General features: G+C 52.8%; 1 protein-coding gene across 4 annotated transcripts; it reads right to left on the bottom strand.

Annotated features, from left to right (window-relative positions):
- Positions 1-1,474: 1,474 nt before the first annotated feature.
- Positions 1,475-20,165, bottom strand: Exoc7 (exocyst complex component 7). Of its 4 annotated transcripts, XM_021175784.3 has the most exons (20): positions 20,031-20,165; positions 19,812-19,877; positions 18,304-18,488; positions 18,014-18,119; positions 14,165-14,387; positions 12,925-13,092; positions 10,133-10,225; positions 7,920-8,065; positions 7,549-7,701; positions 7,096-7,194; positions 6,762-6,824; positions 6,323-6,389; positions 5,635-5,673; positions 4,893-4,958; positions 3,813-3,933; positions 3,495-3,590; positions 2,627-2,690; positions 2,366-2,407; positions 1,954-2,087; positions 1,475-1,715 (listed from the first exon to the last, which is right to left on the bottom strand). In XM_021175784.3, exons 1-20 carry the CDS (start codon positions 20,088-20,090, stop codon positions 1,613-1,615), a joined length of 2,094 nt encoding a protein of 697 aa, XP_021031443.1. In that variant the 5' UTR covers positions 20,091-20,165; the 3' UTR covers positions 1,475-1,612. The 4 variants fall into 4 exon arrangements, with proteins under 4 accessions (XP_021031443.1, XP_021031444.1, XP_029339615.1 ...); XM_021175785.3 differs by lacking the exon at positions 5,635-5,673 and having other exon boundaries at positions 20,031-20,152; XM_029483755.2 differs by lacking the exon at positions 10,133-10,225 and having other exon boundaries at positions 20,031-20,152.
- Positions 20,166-21,704: the final 1,539 nt, after the last annotated feature.

Genomic DNA, 21,704 nt, shown 5'->3' with positions numbered 1-21,704 from the left:
CCGAGGTGAACTGAGTGATCAAGAGAACCCAGGACCTAATATGGAAAGTAGGGAAAGCCTAAGGACCATTGCGGTCGTGGAGGACCACGAGGCTCGAGGCATGGAGAGATTTAACAGAGCAGGGTGACAAGCTGTGCGTGCACTCACAGCGGCCAGGCTTGAATGGCCGGGCCTGCTGTATTGACGATGGCTCCCAGCTGGTGCCCCACTCTGTTCTACATCTGAGGTAGGGGCAGCTTTCGAGTATGGCAGATCCATCCCTCTAAAGGCCTCCATGGCACCTGGGAGAAGTCTCTGCCAAGCAAAGCCCTCTAAGAGGGGGTTCCCACCACCGGAGGAAGCTTGGGACGGGCCAGACCCAACCTTTAATTAGCTGAGATCTGAAGAAGGGAGGCTCTGGAGCAAGAATTTCTTTGCTTTGAATTCCTTTGACCACTCTGCTCTGGAAGAACATTCTGGAGCAGCCAAGAACAGTCCCTCTCCCTGACAGCAGCTCCTGGAGGAGGGGCCGGCTACAGCCGCTGACCACACCTTCCCTCTCATGGGTGTGGCTCATGTATGTGGCGATCTGCGCGTGAGCATGTGCAAGTCTGACCCAGCCCCTGGCAGGGTGTGTGTGCATGGTGGACAGCCTGGTCTGTAACAGAGTGGGCCTAGGGATACAGACTTAAGGGTGCAGTGTAGGTCCTACAGCTAGGTGAGGGTTACAACAGTGTCTCAGAGAGACATGTCAGCTTCACTCTCTAACAGGCGGCTCAGCTCTCCCCTCCCCTCTGTGTAGAAAAGAAAAACCAACCATCTCCCAAGTGCACCGTAAGGGCCTGCCCTTTGAACACAGCCGTTCCCGGCAGTCCTAGCAGTAGGGTCCAACTTTACATTTGTGACCCTCCGGTTTGACCCTGGATTGTTCTGCTTTGCCCCCTAGTTCCCTGTCCCTCACACTCTCAGCCTAAGCTCCTCAACCACTGGTGCATGGCCCAGGCCGGCGAGTACAGAAGCTGGGGACCAGGGAACAGGTGGCTGAGTGGCTGTCCCCAGAGGGTGGCTCAGAATTCCTCCAAACACTTTCTGAAGTGCCTAGCTCCACAGGAACCAGAGACTGACAGCTAGCAGACGCCCAGGTGTCAGAGCATTCCAGAGCTCAGCATCCGGACAATGCCCTACCTAAGAGAGTGGGGCCTGACGGCCTTTCCTCTAGATCTGCCGGCTGGGATGTGGTCTATTTCTCTTTGAGCCCATCCACATCCATGGGTGAAGGGATGAAAGCAGACCAGGGTGGAGCCTGCCATCCTATTCTTGGTATCCACATGGCTGCTGGCCAGATGCACTCCATCATGAGACCTACGCTCTGGGTGATGCTAGTGTGGCAGATGAAGGCTGCAGGGAAGGCACAGACACCAGGGCTATGGGGGTGGGGCTCCTGGGTTGGGCACACAGGTCTCTGTTCTGAAGGACTTCACACTCGCCCCGCTCGGAAGTGTGTCACCACTGGTTTATGAGTCCGAGGACATGCTAGGCATGTCAGCAGAACTGGGCAGAGACACTGGCCTGGTTTATGAGTCCGAGGACACGCTAGGCATGCCGGCAGAACTGGGCAGAGACACTGGCAGACTCAAGCAGAGGTGTCGAAAAGGCGATCGATCATGTCGCCCACCTGCTCCACGCGGTACTTGATGTATTTCTCCGGGTTTTTGGTGAAGGGCACGCTGCCATACCTGACCAGGCACCATGATGAGAGGTCAGGGGAAGGCCGTCTCCATCCTCAACCTAGAACACCTCTGCCAGGCACTAAGATGGCGTGGGCGGGCGGGGCAGGCCTGAGTAAAGTCCCAAAGCCCAGGGACGTGCTGTCTACCCCATGACTCCCCCATGACCCCTCGTGTTTCCCTAAGATAGAGCACGTGGGCCACCTGGAAAGTGATTGGCGAAGGGCCCAGGAGGAGATGGGCTCACCTGTGCAGAAAGGCCCCATAGGTCTCCTTGACAATGTTTTTCTGAGCCTGTCGAATCTTGTCTCTCTGCTCTGTGTCTGGAATGGCCCAGGCCTTCTGAATCTTACACAGTTCTTCGAGTCCATCATTGAACCCCTGACCACCAAACAGGTAGGAAGGAGGGACCAAGAGACAAAGTTAAGGCTGGGCATGGTGATGCACACCTTTAATCCCAGCACTCAGAAGGCAGAGGCAGGAGGACAGATCTCTGTGAGTTCAAGGCCAGCCTGGTCTACAAAGCGAGTTCCAGGATAGCAAGAGCTACACAGAGAAACCCTGTCTCAAAAAAACCAAACCAAACAAAAAGCGATAAAAGCTTTGTGCCTCTGTTGCCATCGCTGCGGCCACCATCCATGCAGGAGGACCTGACTCACCTTGAAACGTTCCTTAATCATCTGCCGCTCCTTGTCCCGGAGCTGGAGAGCCAGAGGGGAGAAGAAGGCAGCAGAGAAAGCTTTGCTCAGAGCAGAGCTACTCTGCCCTCTCCTGCCCCAAGCACTGTGCCCCGCCCTCTCCTGCTGTCCTCATGGCCTCGAACATCTCTGTTGCAGAGAGGTGCTTGTCTGTCTTTCCTAAGATACAAGTACCCCATCTGCTTGACACCCACCCATTCCTGGAACAAGCCTGGCCTTTACCTTGACTCCGGGCTGGAACACTGGTAGGTTCTTCTCTGCGATGTAGTCAGTCACCTTTAGCCAGCTGCCAGACAACAGGGGGAGAGGACAATGAGGGGCAGCTTCATACAACTGCATCTTTCCTAAAGTCTGCTTGCTTTGCTTTTCAAAGCTCTCAATCTACCGAACGAACAAACGTGGGGGGAGCAGGAATTATCTGGGTCAAGAGTAAGCAAAACAGCAGAGACGCTCTCCTTGGGAACAGGCAGTGTTTAAGCTGCTCGCTGTGACAATTAAGAACAGGAAGCAGAAGGCGCTCAATACACTGAACAAATGCTGTCGACCGCAGCTCACATCAATATTGTGGCAAATTAAGATAGAGAAACAGATGGGGAAAGAGGCCAGATAAACAGGAAGGAAGCGGGAGGCGCTCAGAAAGAAACAGGCCGGGGACACTAGAGGACCAGAGAAGTAGCCAGAACCTTTCCAAGCTCAAGGGCTCTCATGACCCTACTGTTCTCTAGGGCTAAACACTGTTCACATCTCTGACAGTTCGCTCTTCAGCTATCTTAGCCAGGACACTTGGCACAGCACTCTGCAGAGGCTCTGTGGTCCCTCGGGAGCAGCTCCCAAAGGGAGGCTGGGGGGGGGGGGGACAGAGCTTCTCTCTCCTCACCCATGAATTAGAGAAAAGAAAAATGTTAGGGACTCAACTCGATGGCAGACATTATACTCAGCCTCTAGAAGGCTCTGGCTTTGAGCCCTACTCTAAAAACAAACTCCAAGGAGAGCAACAACGGATGGAAACAGGGTTATCACCTGGAATGTCAGGCCTTAGCTGGGGACCTCGCTCTATGAGGGGCTGAGAAGGATGCTGGTGGCTGCTTACCTGCGCTGGTAGGTCTGGATCTGCTGCTCAATGTGCTCCCGGTAGGAGCGCTCGGCTGTCTTCTGGGTCACAGCCACCAGCTGGATCAGCTCAGACCTGGGGGGAAGGCAGAGGAGAAAGAGAAAAGAGGGGCCTGGCCATCTTTGGCCTTGCAATAGCACCAGAAAGGAGGCCTCCTGTGCCCAGCCTTCCTGAGCTCTCAAGTAGGTGCAGAACAAAGACAGAAACTGAACACCCAGTCCTAGGAGACTGTAGGGTGCATCCAGCCCTGGAGGGCAGCGGCTGGCACGACTGCCCAGCGGAGCCAAGGTCACTTACTTCTCCAGGGACTTGAGGATGTAGTTGTAGCTGTTGTGTAGGAAGATGGCGCTCAGCGCTGGATCCTCGTACACCTTGGACTTGCTGAGTAAGTTCAGCTGCAGGTTACCCAGGACTTTGCCTGTACAGAGACATGGGGCTACATCCACCCCATCTGTGTGGGGTGTCTGCTCCAAATGACCCGACTGTAAAAGTATCTTTTATTCAGCCCGATGTAATTGTCATCTCAGAGGCTCACTGCCCCTGTCTGCTCACCTAGGCCTAGGTCTGGGAGCTTCTAGCATCCATACACTCTAATCTAAGCTTAAAGTGTTTTCAGCCTCCGAGACTTACTGCTGAGAAAGCTCACCCCTCTTAGTTCTCTCTGAGCTCTGCTTGGCCACTCAGCTCAGCTCTCCTGGCTCAAACTCTACTCCAAGCTGACTGAGTCAATCTGGCTTCTCTGGGCTTCTTCTGAATTGCCCTGCTTGGCCTCAAACCAACTCTAGCAATGTGTTCTAATCTTCAGGTTCCTTCTCATTCTTTGGCTCCGTCTATCTTTCCTGTGTCTGGCTCATTCTCTCTTTCTGCAGCCTGTCTCTATCACTGTCCTGGTAAAACTGCCTCTTCCTTCTTTCTGTCTACGAGTCTCTCTCTTAAGTAGCCTCCTCTTCCTTTCACTTCTTGTGAAAGTTGGGCATCCTTTTCTGTCAAATCTTTGTCTGATTTGTCACTTTGTCTGCCACTCAATTAGACATTACTTTCAAACATGGGTGCTTCCTTCTACACACTAACTTTACCCTCATTGTTTAGGATTAAAGGTGTGTACTAAGCACTGAGCCACACCACAATTAGAAACAGGGTTTTCCAGTAAATAACACAATCTAGAGGTTCACAGTGTGATCAAATATCTGCGACCCCGGACTTCCAGGCTAACCAGTTCCTGACAACTGTTGCTTGTTCTTCTGACTACCAGGCCTCTGAAGCTCTTCTCAAAGCCCTGGCTCCTGAACTGGAACTAGTCAGGAAGGGACCAGGAAGAGATGGACAGCACGGAGACAAGGGAGGGAGCTGGCCAGGGTCGGGGGACAGGGGACTCACAGATGTAGGTGCTCAGCAGCCGCTTGCTGAACTCGGAGCTGTAGCTGGTGGCCGAAGAGCTGGTTTCTGAGAGAAGGTGTACTGTTACCATGGTGGCAATGGCCAAGACCCTCGATGGCCCTTACCACACCCCAGGGGCAGAGGAGGAAATCTCGGGACAGTCCCTCATGGGACAGGCAGGACTCAAGTGAAAACTCAAGCAGAGATAGATGGGCACCTGCGGAGCCACAGGGAGCAATGCTGTTAGACTCTTTCTGCGTCCCGGTCGGGCTGCCCTCTACATTAACATGTTAAGGAACCAGCCCATGATAGCAGGTAGGCAGTTAGGAGAGGTGCCGGGTACCAACTCCTTCCCAACCTGGTCCCCATACATGATGGTTAGTATCTTGCCAACAGCAAGGTCTCTGGATAGGGTCACCCTGTCAGTCTTTCCACCTTCTCCTCACAAACCCCTGCTACACTGCCACCCCCAGCACAGGAACCTGCTGATATGGAACAGAAGGTAGAGGGGCGGGGCTGGGCTAATCAGGGGTTGTTCCTAGGGCACTGGACCCATCAGGGTACAGCCTGGATAGGCTCAGAGGCAGAAGGTAGCCATGAAGGGAGCCAGGGGAGGTGAGGGCATCCTTAAGGAACTCAGCCCCTCTGCCCCGCCCCAGTGGGTCCTGAGGGCTGGTCCTCTGGGAACCTCACCCACCGGGTTTTGGAGGGGAGGATGGGGCTGGGGAGCCGCACCGCTTACCTCGGGGGTCTAAAGGAATATTGTATGTGTCCCCAAGAACTACGGAGTGACAGGCAGTGCATACAGAGAGGGAGGAGGGAAACAGAGGAGGGGAAAGATGCAAAGTGCAAAAAACAGGTTAGAAATGGCTGGGCCGCCCCAAGCCAAGCAGACCCTCCCCAGAGCAGAGCAGCCAGACATGGACAGCAGCGCACACCAAGCTGAACTATCTCAAGACCCGAAACCTGGCAAAGTGCAGCCCAGGACAGCTGGCAGCTCTTGGCTTCATGTCCCCAAAATAAAAGCAGCCGGGCGGGTGGGAAGGGCCGGGGACCTCAGTGCTTGGAGTGACCCAGAAGATCACTCTTCCTTATGCGCCAGCCCCACCAAGGGGCAGTGAGGACACAGAGTGACAGTAGGCAGACAGCACGGGACAAGCAGAGAAGTATGGAGGCGGGGCGAGCACCAACAGCCAAAGGAGCAAGTGCAGGGTTAGGGCTCATAAGAATGCTAACAAACCCGGCCCTCCCTCCTCAGGTTCATCCCCACAAAGTCCATGGGGCTTGGAGTCCCCCCACCCCAGGCTGGAGACCTCTCACCACACCCTGCCCTCACCCAGAGCAAGTCAGTGCCTCCTAGGGGCCTAACTCCATGTCCCTAGGCAGGAGGGGACAGCAGGCACAGGCAAGCCCAGCTCAGGGTGGTGTACCTTGGGAGGCCAGCATGGCACCTGCTGTCTCCTGGAAGTCCAGAAGCTGCTGTAGGAACAGGATGGCCTGGTGGAGAAACACACAAGAGGGTCAGGGCAGCCATTGCTTCCCACATGTACCCTTTCCAGCCAACAGGGGAAGTCTTGTAGCAGGGGTCTGCACAGTGACAAGAACAACTGGCAATTTCAGGTGTTGTCCCTGGACTCTGGCTGCCTGAGAAGCTAGCCCTTCGTCACCAATGCCTGCTCATGGAGGCCCGGAGCCCTGGGCTGGCAGAGTCCCCACTGTTGCTGTATCCCCCAGAGCCTGAGCTGGGGGGCTTGCCCATACACTGACAAAGCCGGCCCTCCCTCCTCATGTTCATTCCTACAAAGTCCATGGTGCTCAGGGCCCCCCACCCCGCCCCAGGCAGAGTCCAGTAGACTGAGTAACACCTACGTTGCTTGTGAGCTCATGGACGGTGCCGTCTTTAGGCATGTTGTACTCCTTGTCTGGATCATTCTGTAGGAAAACAAACACAACAGCCTCTGGTTCCTGGAAAGGGCTCTGACCAGTTGCTTCTGGTTCACTCTGAGCCCAAATCAGCCTGCTCATGGCGCCATCTACTGGCACATGGGAAGAAACCAAAGCTCTCCAAGGGTCTCCCCGGGGAATCGGCACTGCAGGCACCTTTCTAAGAGCAAACCTGGCTCTCCTGAAGGCCTGCTCTCTGAGGAGTCCCCAGAGCTCAGGGAGCAAGCTGGGCTGGTGAAGGGAAAGGGATTTCGGGCACCTTGATGTTATCAGCAAAGTCTTCTAGAGCTTTGGCCCCAATGGTCTCCATGGAGGTGATGAGGCCAGGCAGTTTGTTCTTCGTGCTGGCTGCTGTGCCCTGAGGAAGGACATGGCTGACACAGTCATCAGAAGTGCGGAGCACTGCCCTCTCCAGCAAGCCCCAAGTGTCACTCCTTCTAGGTCCTTCCCAACCCTCAGCAGAGACCGACTTCTGCAGGTGGAGATCAACCACAGCTCTTCTGTCACCTTGGGAGCATCTTGACTTGTCCAAAGCCCCTTGGGAGCCACTCAGAAGAGCTGTGGGTGAGCACGGAATGGTTTCCCAGAGGGAGTAAAGGGACGCTCTGTGCGTGTGTGTGTGTGTGTGTGTGTGTGTGTGTATGTGTGTGTCTATCTCTCTGTGTGTTTCTGTGTGTCTGTGTGTGTCTAACAGACCTCCCGGCTCACACACCTGGAGCACCTGGTCAAACTCGGGCTTGGTCTGCTTGAGGTGCCGCAGGATGGGGAAGACGGTGAGCACTGTGGAGAAGTCATGGCGGATGATGGCTTTCCTGGCAGCAGATACGATGTTCTCCCCTTCAAGCATCAGCCCGTCCAGGGCATCCTAGAAGAGGGACAGGGATGGAGTTGGTTCCTAGGGACAGTGGGCCACTTTGCAGGGCATGAAGGAAAGCCAGAATGCTGTGAAGGATCGAGGAGGGAACCACACCAAGTAGAGTTGAGGGCTTAGGGTGACAACAGGCCTGCCCCACCCTCTAGGCCCTGCAGTAACAGCTACATGGGGCAGTGCTCAGAGCAGCGTGGTGGGAGGGAGGGGTAGACCTGTATCAAGGAGTCAAAGGTTTTCTTCTGGTGATGCTCAGGGATGATCTCCATCAGCAGCCGGTATTCACTTTGTGCCAGCTTGACGAAGGCGCTGACGCAGTGAATGTAGGCGTCCGTCTCCACGTCCAGCATGTCGTCTCTCCCTAGGGGGACAGCAGTGACCCTGAGTGGCTGATCTTGGAGGAACCACTCACTCTACTGGGGCTACGAGTCTCCCCAGCTCCTGGGCTGAGCCCTGACAGGCAGCACACGGGAAGAGGAGGACTATGCTGACGGGAAGCTGTAAGAACTGTTCTGGCAGACCTGAGAGATCAGGTGCTGAGTCCACACCGTGTCCTGGCACCATTTTCAGCTCAGCACAGGCAGCATTTATGTCCCCAGATCAAACACTAGAGGTGGTGGGAGAAAGTGCAAAGGAAGGGAAGTTCCTAAACTGACTTCCTGGAAAAGGTTGTCTGACCCCAGGTGTGAGGACTCTGAATTGCTTGAAAGAGGGCCATCTAGGATAGGCAGGTGGCAGTGTCCATTTTAAGAAGGGAGTCACTGTGGTCCTCCACTGGGGGGTGGGGGGGTTCCTATGAAGGTCATTGCCAACTTCGTCAAGCCCTGAAAGTGTAAGGGAGTGTGGGCGATGGCCTATGAGGCCGGCTGGCATGTGTATAAAGGACAGCTGATTCTAGAAGAATGAGCTGGCCAAGTGTGACGTACAACTGTGATCCCAGCACTCAACTGTCGGGGCTGCAGTGTGACTACAGAGTTCAAGGCCAGCTTGGAGTACACAGTGAGGCTACCTCAACAAAAGAGAACAATCTGAGAAGACATAAGTGGTTCTCAGAGTCTCCGTGTCGAGCTGCCCCAGGAGGAGATGCAGGCATGCCAGGACAGAACAGTCCAGTTTTATGTGGCATGGACCGGCTCCAAGAAGTGGGAGATCCAGGTTCCTTGACCTCGGAGGAGCCACCTGTCCTCCTGCCTGCCTTCCAAGCTCAAGCTGCAGCTGCTGCTCTGGCCAGGCCCCAGGAGCCAAGCATGTGTTCCCATCTCACAAGAGGCAAGGAGACCTGGGCCCAAAGGAGCCTGGAGTGGGAGCGAGGCCACAGGCCAGGCCCATCCTTAGAGTAGAGCAGGCCACCCTGGGAACTGCTTCGAAGGCCATGCCTGGCTCGCCTGGGGCTGGGCTACGGTACTCACCAGCCAGTGGCCCGTGCTTGTCGTTCAGGGCCTCCGACAGGTGCTTAACTCGGAAATCATGCTCGTGACCTAGCAAGACGTTGGCCGCACAAACACAAGCAGCATTTATCCAGGGGCCAGGCAGCTGCCCCTTGGGTATGGGGAAGAAGCTCTTAACCTCCAGGAGCGGAGTGTGAAGTGGGGTTAGGGAGGGGGCACTGAGGAGGGCTCTGAGCCCCTCTACCGCCTCAAAGTCCACTGGGAACAGCCATTTCAAGCCTGATTCTCAGGGAGTCTCAGGACCATGCCTGCCTATGTGTTTCCTGACCAAGGGAGACCAGGAGAAGGTGCATGGCCTCAGGGTGACAGAGTGAAAGTGTCACTGCTGAGGGAATGAGAACCCCCTTCTTTGTAAGGGGCTGGGTCCGTCAGCAGATCTGGCTGTCCCTCTCTTTTTTTTTTTTTTTTTTTTTTTTTTTTTGGTTTTTTCGAGACAGGGTTTCTCTGTGTAGCCCTGGCTGTCCTGGCACTCACTTTGTAGACCAGGCTGGCCTCGAACTCAGAAATCCGCCTGCCTCTGTCTCCCGAGTGCTGGGATTAAAGGCGTGCGCCACCACGCCCGGCTGTCCCTCTCTTGACAGGAGAGGAGGGACATGTTCCTCAGGCAGCCCGTCCCCTTGGCTACCTGAAGTACTCTTTCTGCAGAGGCAGGGAGCCAGAAGGCCCTGGCCAACTTGGTCCTTTGCCCTGCTGATCTCGGCGTGAAAGGGCTGCCCCATGACAGTGTTCTCTGAGTTGACACAGGATACAAGAACAGGGACAGGGAGGGAACCTTAGGAAGGGCAGAGCCAGGCAGGATCAGACCAGGGCCATGAAACTTGTCCTCGGGCCTGCTGAGGCCTGAGGGGTATCAGGGGTGTCTGCCACTCCCACCCAGCCCCTTAGGATCTGTCCCACGGCCCTCCTGGGGGAGGCTCTGCCCTGCCTGATGAGTGAGCGACAGACACACAGTGGAAGGGGTGGGAGCACAGGGTGATTACCTTCCAGAGGAATGAGGTTAGAGCCCCCCTTTTTCCCATCTAGACCATGCTGGGAATATTGTTTCAGAAGGTTCTGAGCTTTACGGATCGTCCCTGTCACCAGAGCCACACAGAGAGGAGAGAGGAAGACCTAGGGAGTGAGTGAGAGAGAACAGCAGCGGCCCTCCACCTGCCCCGCCCACCCGGGCCCACCCTCGCCCGCCCGCCCGCCCACCCAACAGCGAGCATGCCCCTTAACGCCTCTGCCAGGGCCACCAGACACCCTTGAGGATGGAGAGAAGAAAAGGTATTCAAACAACCCAGAGCTCTTCACTGTCCCTCAGGTCTGGGTCTGAGTCACTTTAAGAGGGTCAGAAGGTGATGCACAAAGAGCAAGCAGGAAGAGCAGAAAGTTCTCCTGAGTGCTACTGAACAGCACACTTGACGGAGCAGGCGGGGGAGCTAAGAGAAAGCTCTCACACTGAAGGGCAGGACAGGGCAACCTGGGGGTTCCTTGGAAACCAGCCTAGACTCCAGGCTGGGTTCCCTGAGCATGCTCAGTGTTGGGACATAAGCCAAACATCAGTGGAGGGCAGGCAGCCCCTCGGGGTTAGAAGGGAGGTCTAAGCTTCCCGGGGAGCTGTAACCAAGATGGAAGTCTGACACCCAGAGGCAGAGGCTCCCACACCCTGGAAGGCACTGAGCCCACACGGCAATGGTAACAAGCTGGAAAGCTAGGGAGGGGCCAACAGGAGTCACCACCTGCAAGGCTAGCCACAGTAAAGACGACATGCTCTTGCCACGGGGAAAAAAGAACAGTTAGTACCACAGGTGAGTACAGATGACATCCTGGCAGCCGGCCTTCCGGACAGCCAGCTTCCGCTGTGAGACATCTTGGAGCCCACAACTTGGGGACATAAGCAGCATTTCAGCCACAGGGCAGCCTTGAGTTAGCAAAATGTACTGGAGAGGTGCATCATCCAGAAGATTAACCGCACCGCTTTCCAGGAGATTCCCACCACCATATCCAACCCCAGCAAGGCTCCTGTCCCCATAGTACCCAGCAGGCGAGGGGTGGGATGGGCTTCAGCTGGCTCATCTCTCTTTGTACCACACTGGAATTAGCTACTGGGAACTTCTGGCAGGCCAGCTCACATCTGCTTCCCTCCATGTCCCCTCTTCTGTGAACACCTTAGTAATGAGTCAATCAGATTCCTGCTGCTCACAACCTACCTAGGAGCAGGTGGGTTGTAGGCTCAACCTGGAACCTAACCAGCACACTGGCTGGAAGGACATGGGCATGCTGGCCTGGCAGCAATCAAGGCCATCGGGGTACACAATTATAAGGACGGATGCTGGGGTCAGTGCCTCATCACCAATGGGGCCGTCCTCAGAGCAGAACAGATGTCCCAAGAGCCTGATTCCGTCATCCTCACCTCAGTTTTAAACCCACTCCCTCCTGCCAACTCCTAAAACCCTACAAATGTCAGGGACCTTAGCCAAGGTGCTTTGCATCTCTACAGCAAGGACAGATTAAGTTCCTGGTGAGCTTTCAGATTGCTCCTCCTGAAAGGCTTGGTCCTGTAGGGTCAGTGGAGACTGGGGAGGGGCAAAGAGCCATCTGGAGCCTCCAGTGGGCTGGTCAAGGACCAAGAAGAAGAGAGCAGAGAGCAGCTGAGGCCCTGTAGCCTCATGAACACAGCTCCTCCTCACATAAGGAAGGCAGAGGTGGACTGGCCAGGCAGATATAGCCCAGCAGGGAAGGTTAGTAGAGTCACAGTTCTCTAGTGAGGAATCCAGGACACTCTCTGAAGGACAGAAGACAATGCAATTCCTGCTGAAGCCAGGAAGCCTTGAAGGCAGCCTCCCTGGGTCATGTCTCCAAACCTTAAACAAAAGGCCTGAGGCGTAGCAGGTGACTTGGCTGCTCTCTTATGGGCCTGGGTGGGTTTGAACTGGAAAAGGAGGGTGTGAGCCCTGCTCAAGACCTGTTGCTAGCAGAGTGTGTTCCCCTAGGCTAGCAGAGTGTGTCCCCTAGGCTAGCAGAGTGTGCCCCCTAGGCCAGCAGAGTGTGTCCCCTAGGCCAGCAGAGTGTGTCCCCTAGGCCAGCAGAGTGTGTCCCCTAGGCCAGCAGAGTGTGTCCCCTAGGCCAGCAGAGTGTGTCCCCTAGGCCAGCAGAGTGTGTCCCCTAGGCCAGCAGAGTGTGTCCCCTAGGCCAGCAGAGTGTGTCCCCTAGGTGTACCTGAGCAGCAGTTGGCAGCCCACTGGTTTCCTCTCCTGGCACTACTGCAGTAACCTAGACTACCCTGTCTCTCCTGAGGCAAAGGACTGCCAGGCTGACAGACTGGATGTGAGGTGAGGAGGGGTGGATGACGGCTGCTTCTAGCACACTGCAGTCTTGCTGCCCACAGTGCCCACCTCTCAGCCTTGTTGAAGCTTATGCTGCTCTGGCTTCTGGAAGGCTAGAGTGGCTGCTGTTTCTCACCCAGTGGGAACACACAGCGAGGACAGGAGATCTAGGGAGGCTCTGACCTATGGCCTCTGCCACTCTGCCTCAGAGACAATTAAGCATACGAGTGGCCCTGCCCCTCCCATCCCCAGCTTATAGAAATCACCCAGCTGCTGGGTGTAAGAACTTCTCCACGGGGCCTTGCTGGGCAGGGGACATGTGCTCTCTCTCCTGGGTCCCTGTGAGTGGGACACTGTTTATAGGCATGAACTCCAGAAGGCTCATCCCAGAGTGGACCAAGCCGAGCCAGACTGCAGAGATCCTGGATCTGCTGGTTACTCAGCCGGTTAAGGTGGGCGCTCACCTGGCCGCTTGATGGGCTTCTTGGTGGGTGTGTCTTTCCTCTTATTGGGGATGGCGGGGGAGTAGGGCACCCCAGAGGTGGAACTGCTTTTGCGAAAATGCTCCTTCAGGCCCTTGATGGAGCGGTCCAGCTGGCTGGAGCGGATCTGGTAGTAGACATTCATGAAGTCTGGAGAGATGGTGAGGAAGGTAGACCATCAGGGCCCCAGGTCGGGGGTTCAAAGCCAGGTATTCCCATGTGCCGGGCAAGCACTCTTCCACAGAGCCAGACCTCCCAACCTCCCAACTCACACTGTATCAACTCCAATTCTGGTCTGCATTTGCTTTTGTTGTTGAGTTCTGAGTTCTGTTGTTGTTCTGTGTGTAGGGTGTGAGGCGTATTTATAGGTGTGTGTTGTTTTCAGACAACCTGAGTTCAGCTCCAGTACCCACTGCAGATGGCTCACAAGCACCTATAACTCCTGTTCCAGGATATGAGAGACTCTCTCTCTCTCATCTGGCCTATTTTGGGCAGGTGCCTGCATGTGACATGTATTCCATATATCCACACAGACACACAACATACGTGTAAATAAAAGGAAAATAAAGGGGGCTGGTGAGATGGCTCAGTGGGTAAGAGCACCCGACTGCTCTTCCGAAGGTCCAGAGTTCAAATCCCAGCAACCACATGGTGGCTCACAACCATCCGCAACGAGATCTGGCGCCCTCTTCTGGAATGTCTGAAGACAGCTACAGTGTACTTACATATAATAAATAAATAAATCTTTAAAAAAAAAAAAAAAGGAAAATAAATCTAAAACAAAAATCAAAAACAAAGGCAACGAGCCGGGCGTGGTGGCGCACGCCTTTAATCCCAGCACTCGGGAGGCAGAGGCAGGCGGATTTCTGAGTTCGAGGCCAGCCTGGTCTACAAAGTGAGTGCCAGGACAGCCAGGGCTACACAGAGAAACCCTGTCTCGAAAAACAAAAAACAAAACAAAACAAAAAAAAAAAAACAAAGGCAACATCCAGATTTAACTTTGTCAAAAGAGGTGAGCAATGGCTGAGAGTGAACTCGCCTGAGGCCAGGACTCGGGAGGCAAAGGCATCATCTATGAGTTCGTGGCTAGCCTGGTTTACACACAGAGTTCTAGGACAACCAGAGCTTTATAGTGACATCCTGTCTTTAAAAGGAGAAAAGGGGTTGGGGTGTGGGAGGGGAAGAAGAGCTGCCATTCTTCTGACAGAGGGAGCCCCCTCACCTTGGTTCCGACCGTATTCCACCAGCCAGCGGGAGATGCGGACCACGTCTCTGAGCACGCTCTCAGGCAGGTGCTCCAGGACCACGTCCTCCTGCACCTCCAGCTCGTCATCAGCACTGATGAGATCCAGGAGGAGCACGGGGGAGACCACCTTGCTGTGCCGGGTCATCAGACTGCGGAACTCCGACTCCAGGGAGTCCTTCCCTCGCTCAAACAGCAGCTTCTGCAAGGACAGGAGGAGGCAGGTTGCTGCTGCAGAGGGGGTTCTGGGGCCCCTCGTCCTCGCCTGCCCTCAGGCCTCCACAGGCCACAGCAGCTCCTCCTTTATCCCACAGGGGAAATGTTGGGACACCGGACTTGGTCACTTCTTTCCCTTCTGCTTCCTACGACTAATGGTCATTCCAAGTGTGGTAGCGCGCACCCTGAATCCTACAACTCAAGAAGCAGAGGCGGGTGGGTCTCTGAGATTGAGACCTGCCATGACAACACAGTGAGGCCCTGCCCTCAAAACAAACAAAAAATACATGATGCTCACAGGCCAGACTTGGCTTAACAAGTATTATTGATTTTTTTTTCATTGTCATTGTTAATTTGTGTGCTTGTCAGAAACCAATCTGAAAAAAGAAAAAAGTAGGTAAGTTGATGTACTGGCTGGTTTTATGTCAACTTGACACAAGCTAAAGTCATCTGAGAGGAAGGAACTTCCATTGAGAAAATGCCTCCATAAGATCCAGCTGTAGGGCATTTCTTTTTTTTTTTTTTTTTTAATTTATTTATTGATTATATGTAAGTACACTGTAGCTGTCTTCAGACACCCCAGAAGAGGGAGTCAGATCTCATTACGGATGGTTGTGAGCCACCATGTGGTTGCTGGGATTTGAACTCTGGACCTTTGGAAGAGCAGTCGGTGCTCTTAACCACTGAGCCATCTCACCAGCCCCTGTAGGGCATTTCTTAACTAGTGATTCATTGATGGCAGAGGTCCCAGTCCACTGTGGGTAGAGCCATCCCCTGGGCTGGAGGTCCTGGGTTCTATGAGAAAGCAGGCTGAGCAAGCCATGGGAGCAAGCCAGTAAGCAGCATCCCTCCAGGGCCTCTGCATTAGTTCCTGCCTCCAGGTTCCTGCCCTGTTTGAGTTCCTGTCTTGACCTCCTTCAAAGATGGATAGTTAAATAAATTAAACAAAAACAAAAACAAAAACAAAAACGGGGGCTGGTGAGATGGCTCAGTGGTTAAGAGCAGCGACTGCTCTTCCAAAGGTCCTGAGTTCAAATCCCAGCAACCACATGGTGGCTCACAACCATCCGTAATGAGATCTGATGCCCTCTTCTGGAGTGTCTGAAGACAGCTACAGTGTACTTACATATAATAAATAAATAAATAAATAAATAAATAAATAATAAAAGATGGATAGTGATGTGGAAGTGTACACAAAACAAACCCCTTTCCCCCCCAACTTGCTTTGGTCACCGTGTTTCATCACAGCAACAGAAACCCTGGCTAAGTTGGACTATTGCAAGTTAGTGTCAAGTGTTATCAACAAGAAAGTGAAAAAAAAAATGACTGAGAAAATATTTACAAATCATGCCTGGAGAACACAGACAAAGATTCATACAGCAGTGCTCACGATGGGCAAGAAGCAGAAACAACCCCAGTGATCAACATGTGGTAAATGGCTGGACACGTAGGAAACAGCAGGTCAATGGTTCTGTGGGTGTGGTGTCTGCTGCCATGCCTGAGGTACTGAGTTTGATCTCAGAGAGTGACTGCCACAGGGAAGGAGAGGGCAAGCCCTGTGTTGTCCTTAGAGCACACGTGTGCCCACAACACAAATGGGATGAATGAATAACTTTTTCTTTTATTTAATTTTTTAAAATTTTATTTATTTTTATTTTATGTGCATTAGTGTTTCGCCTGAATGTATGTCTGTGTGTGGGTGTCAGATCTTGAAGTGACAGACAGTTGTGAGCTGCCATATGGTGCTAGGATTTGGCCCAGGGTCCTCTCGAAGAGAGTCAGTGCTCTTAACCACTGAGTCATCTCTCCAGTCTGAATAAATCATTTCTTAATGTTGCATATCTGTATTATTTGGTAATAAGAAGGTATTTAGTCCTGTACTGATATAGTATGATGTGAATCAATAAAAACACTATGCTGCCCAAGGTGGTGGTGCAAGCCTTCAATCTCAGCGCTCAGAATGCTCGCAGGTGACTCTGAGAGTTCGAGGCTAGCCTGGTCTACAGACCAAGTTCCAGCACTGACGGAACTACACAGAGAAACCCTGTGTTTTGGGGAGGTGGGGAGGGTTCTAAGACAAGGTTTCTCTGTGTACCCCTGGCTGTCTAAAGTAGCCTCAGACTCAAGAGGTCCACGTGCCTCTGCCTCCCACAAGATGGAAGAAACCCTGTCTTGAAAAGAACAAGCAAAACTCCAAAATACAAAAGAAATATGCTAAAACAAAGAAGCCAAGGCCTAGTTGGTAATCTTTTTGCCACACAAGCATGAAAAGCTATGTTCTCTTCCCAGAACCCACATCAAAAGCCAGGCATGAGGTGTATGGCGGCATACACCTTTAATGCCAGCACTAGAGAGAGATAGAGCCAGATAGATTTCTACATGGGACCAGTCTCCAAAGTCAAAACCAGAAAACTGTGTGCACACATGTGCTATGGCATATGTGGAAATCAAAGGATGGTTTATGGGTGGTGAGTGTTTTTAATCCTTGCTCAGGGGCCGTGAAGGCAGGTAGATCCTTGGGACTCAGTAGCTAGCTGGCCTAGCCTAACCAGTGAGCCACAGGTCCCTACAAGAGACCCTGTCTCAAAGAGCAAGGTGACATTACTGAGGAACAATTCATCAGGCTAACTTCTGGCCTTCACATACGCATGTTTATATGTATATACACTATATACACATGCATGCACACACACACACACACAGCCTGTATAAAAAGAGAACCAATGTAGAAGGATGTTTAGATGCTGGAAGGAAGGCAGGGTTGGCATGCGGTGTCAGATGGGTGCAGAGCTTGAGTTCAGGAAGATGAGAGGTTCTGGAGATGACAGGGACTGCTGGGAAAACTGTGAGTGCGTCTATGACACCCAACTCCAACTCACACAAAGGGTTACAGTGGAGACAACTGCTGTTTTGGTTTTGGTTTTCAAGCCCTTTCTGGCCTGAAATACGATATGTGGCTCAGCGTGGCCTCACATTTGCAGCCATCCTCCTGCCTCTGCCTCTCAAGTATCACGAGTGCAGGTCTTGCCTGCCATCACGCCTGGCTGAGATGGCTGATTTTATACAATTTATGTGTTTGTTTTGCTTTACAGCTTTGAGACAGGTTTTGCTATGTAGCTCTGGCCATCCTGGAACTCACTATGTAGGCCAATCTGGACTTGCTGCAATCCTCCTGCCTCACCCTCCTAAGTCCTAGAATTACAGGCGTGAGGCCCCATGCCTAGCTAGGTACAAGACATATTTTTTACCATAGTGAAGAAACCTCCAATCCATATATAAAAGTCAAATGCTAAACTTACACTTGAAATAGTATGATGGAAAATCATATCGCTTGGTCCCCAGGCACAGGACCTACCACGTACATTGTGACTGCTATGCATCTTCCTCTTATATCTGTTTACTTAACATTTGAGACATGGTGTCACTACATAACCCAGGCTAGTCTGGAATACCACACATCCCAAGCTGGCCTCAAACTCACAAGTTCTAGGCCTGGGCCACCACACCTGGCTTCTACAGACTTCCTTAAACTGTCACATGTCCCTGGTGAGAGCGGGACAGGGACTGATGTCCATCTGTCCGTCGTCTCATGCTAACCTATACGTTTCTTACCACTTTGTTGAGTTCTGGGCTGTCTGGGCTATTGTCCTGAAAATACTCCACAGCCTTCTGGATTTTGGCCATACTTCCCAGGTACTCTTCCAGCCTACCTGTGGGGCTGGGAAAGAGAAAAGCTGGCTCAGCCTTGGAGGGCAGGGATGACATAGACAGACTACGGCCACGGTCTGCTGCGGGAGAAGAAGAGAATGCACATAAGGGGCTCCACGCTCACATGGGTTTTACTTGGCTCCATGGGTCCAGGAGACATTAGTTATGTGAGCTGAGCTCTGCATGGAACTCACCCCTCTCGGATGATCTTCTCTGTGTCGCTGGCTACATGGTAGTAGCTGATAACATGGTCCAGGCAGGATAACGTCTTCTCCACGTTCTCCTGCAACCTCTGTAGGTTCTCTGTCTGCTTGTGCACAGGGATGATAGAGTTCTCCAGCTTCATGAGTCGGCTCTCAAAGGACGACAGGATGGACACCTGTGGGGGGAACTCCTCTGGCTCATGGCTCCCAGGGCTGTCCTGGAAATACTCACAGACATTTCTTGTTTTTTCTTGGTTTTCTAGACGATACACTGCTACACATAGGAAGGAACACAGTCGACTGGTTTGCTATGACTGCACTCCTAGTCTGGTACACGGCTCAACATAAACTGGTTGAAAGTTCATCTGACGGCAAGAGGAACATTAAGCGAATTCTTCCTTCAGATCGCCATCCCCAGGGAGCTGGAGAGATGACTCTGCTCTTGCAGAGGACTGGTACTGAGTTCCCAGCACGCACATCAGCCAGCTTACAACTGACTGCCTGTAACTCCAATTCCACAGGATATGGCAGCCTCGTCTGATCTCTGCAGGCACTGCTCATTCGTGTGTACACATACACGCATGCAAACACTCATGCACATAAAATAAATTTGCTTATTTACAAAAAGAGACAATCAGGTAGGAGAGCAGGCTCAGCGGTTAAGAACACTGGCTGCTCTTCCGAAGTCCTGAGTTCAATTCCCAGCACCACATAGCGGCTCAACCACAACCATCTATAATGAGATCTAGTGCCCTCTTCTGGCATATGGCCATACATACAACCAGAACACTATACATAATAAAATTTTTTTTTTTAAATCACCTCAGGATAGCTTCCTTTCTACCCTTGAAAGTCAAATCTCAATTTCCATTCTCTCTGAAGTTTTCCTAGACTGAACAGAAAGTAACCTCACCCAAAATAGTTGCAAATATATTACTGTTACCTCAAAAACCAAACACACAGCCAACCTCTTTCCCTAAGGGCAAATCTCACTCAACAAGTATTTTATTACTGTGTAAACACAAATGCAATCACTTTTAAAGCATCTACCGTATACCAGACAGTGGGAAGCATGCAGAGACTCCTCCACGGACACACTGGGAGGCTGACATTGTCTGCTTTACCAGATAAATTAACATAACTCAAGGCCTACCACCAGGAACCACATAAGTAAGTTGTAGGACAAGGGGTAGATCTAAGACGCATTAACTCTCTGAGATGGTTCTGTTTCCAAAGCCCCTTGTGACTTCGCTACCAGGCCATGTACAGGATATCATGAAATGTTTGCAGAAGGACAGACAGTAACAGGTATAGGGCAGCGGTTTCCTCGGTGATGGGGTGGAAACTTGGGTGTAGAGAAACCCATCGCCGCAAGAGATGCCCACTGCTTACTACCCACGCTGGAGTCCCTGGACTCAGGCGCAGGACACGTCCATCATACGCCCCTCCTCTGGGGCTCAGGAGCCTGGCGGCAGCCTCCCACCTAAGGGGCTACTCACCATGTTCCTAGTGAGCTGGTCGCTCTTCTCCAGGCTGTCTCGGATAAACGACAGCGTCTCCTCCTCCTACGAGGGGCAGAGAGGAGGACATCACCACAAGCCGATGGTGAAAGGCGACCACCAGCACCCAGCCCCACGGCCTACGCCTAACCCCATCTTCCCTTCCACCCCAGTTCGATGCCCCTGAGCGCCTTTCCTTCACTTTCTCCCCAGCGTCACCTGCTTCAGTTTGTCCTCGATCTCCCGCCGCCGGGCGGAAGCCTCCTGCGGGGGAATCATCGCAGCTGACGGCGCTGTCCCCACTCCCCGCTGTCTCAGCTCCAAACCCTGCTCGGCTTCCGTCTCTGTCACGCCCACTTCCTCCCTCGGCCCCGCCCCCGGACGCTTCGGGGGCGCCATGTTGGGAGTGGCAGGCGGAAGTGTGTTCCTGCCAGAGCTCGCGAGCGGGCTGCGGGTCGACGCCATCTTGAATGTGGCTGGAAGAGACGCTCACCTGAGGCATGCATGGGTCCTTCCTCGTAGCCAGAGGCTGGTTTGCTCGCTCCTTTGAAAGGCAGCCCCTTGCTGGGAGACTGAGGCAGGAGGCCATTCACGAGTTCGAAGCCAGTTTGGATCACATAGTAAATTCCAGGCTAGCCTAGGCTACAGAGTCAGACTCGGTCTCCAAACCAAAAATCAAGCAAACCAACAATATATATTTTTTAGATCGTTTTGGATGCTCTGGAATAGGTTTTGTAGACCCAGCTGACTTCTGCCTACCGTGGGCTGGATTAAAGAAAGGTGTGCTCCGCCAAACCCAGCTCACCCGAGAAAAAGCAGGGCGGTGGCGGAAGGCAGGAGGTGGAGGCTGGCACGGAGTGGTATACAGGGTTTACAGTTCTCTCCCTCCCATGTGTGGGTGGGAGATCCAGAGGGATTGAATTCGGGTGCCAGGCTTTGTGGCAAATGCCTTAACCTGCTGAGCTATTTCACCAGCTCATGATTTATTTATGGATTTTAACAAGGTGTATAGATGTTTCGCCCGTGGGTATGTATGTCTGTGCCATCACTTGCATGCCAGGTGCCCTGGAAGGCCAGAAGGTTATCTGATCCCTCTGGAGCTGACATTACAGTAGTGAGCTGTCTGTCATGTGGGTTCTGGGGACCCTAACCCTAACCCAGGCTTCCTGGAAGAGCAGAAAGAGCTCTTAACTGCTGAGCCATCTTTCCAGCTGGCTAAACCCTGGTTTGGGATAAAAGCTCTGACTGAGGAGACAATTTTGTTTTTGCAGATCATATCTTAACGGTTCAAGTCTGGAGACTGGATTCCACACAGAGTGGCTTACAATGGATACTTCAGAACTTGTGGGATCCCACGTGGGTTTAATAACAGAGACACAGAGACATCTGTATAGTATTAGGCTGTTTGCCTGTTTGCTGGGGCAGTCCCTCAGCTAACCCTCCAGACTCAACCCGACTTCCCTGCTACGAGTCCCTGGCATTCTCTCTGCTCAACCTCCCTGCCCTGCTCCAGTTCTGCTTCTGTCTCTCTCTCTCTCCTCCTGCCCCAACTCCAACTGCTAACTCTATTCCTCAAAGGCCACACGCCTCACTCATCCAATCTGAGCCAATCAGCAACGGACAACGCCTAGTCTGAGCCAATCAGCAGCAGGACAACGCCCGGTCCATATCTCTGTGTTGTCTTTTGGCTTTGGCAGCTTTGTGACCTTCATCAGGCAGCTTTCTTTTTAACAGGCTAATCTCAGAGAAACACCTTTTTGGCAGGTAAGGAAGGACAAACATTTACATATAGAAAGCAGGTAATATCGGGCTGGGGAGCTGGCTCAATGGTTAAGAGCACCAACTGCTCTCCTGAAGATCCTGAGTTCAAATCCCAGTAACTACATGGTGGCT

The sequence above is a fragment of the Mus caroli genome, unplaced genomic scaffold, assembly GCF_978045245.1.
Source record: "Mus caroli unplaced genomic scaffold, Mus_caroli_1 scaffold_13, whole genome shotgun sequence".
Taxonomy (NCBI): Eukaryota; Metazoa; Chordata; class Mammalia; order Rodentia; family Muridae; genus Mus; species Mus caroli.
Note: the sequence above shows the minus strand (reverse complement) of the source record. Positions and strands in the feature narration are given on the sequence as shown.

What these genes read in the sequence shown, in the direction of transcription:
- Exoc7 (XM_021175784.3), bottom strand. Translation starts at nt 20,090, where the DNA reads ATGATTCCCCCGCAGGAGGCTTCCGCCCGGCGGCGGGAGATCGAGGAC. An exon ending in GAAGCCCATCAAGCGGCCAG is followed by an intron (nt 10,226 to 12,924) that starts GTGAGCGCCCAC and finishes CTCTGGTGACAG; the next exon opens with GGACGATCCGTAAAGCTCAG. An exon ending in TGCCATGCTGGCCTCCCAAG is followed by an intron (nt 5,674 to 6,322) that starts GTACACCACCCT and finishes GTCACTCCGTAG; the next exon opens with TTCTTGGGGACACATACAAT.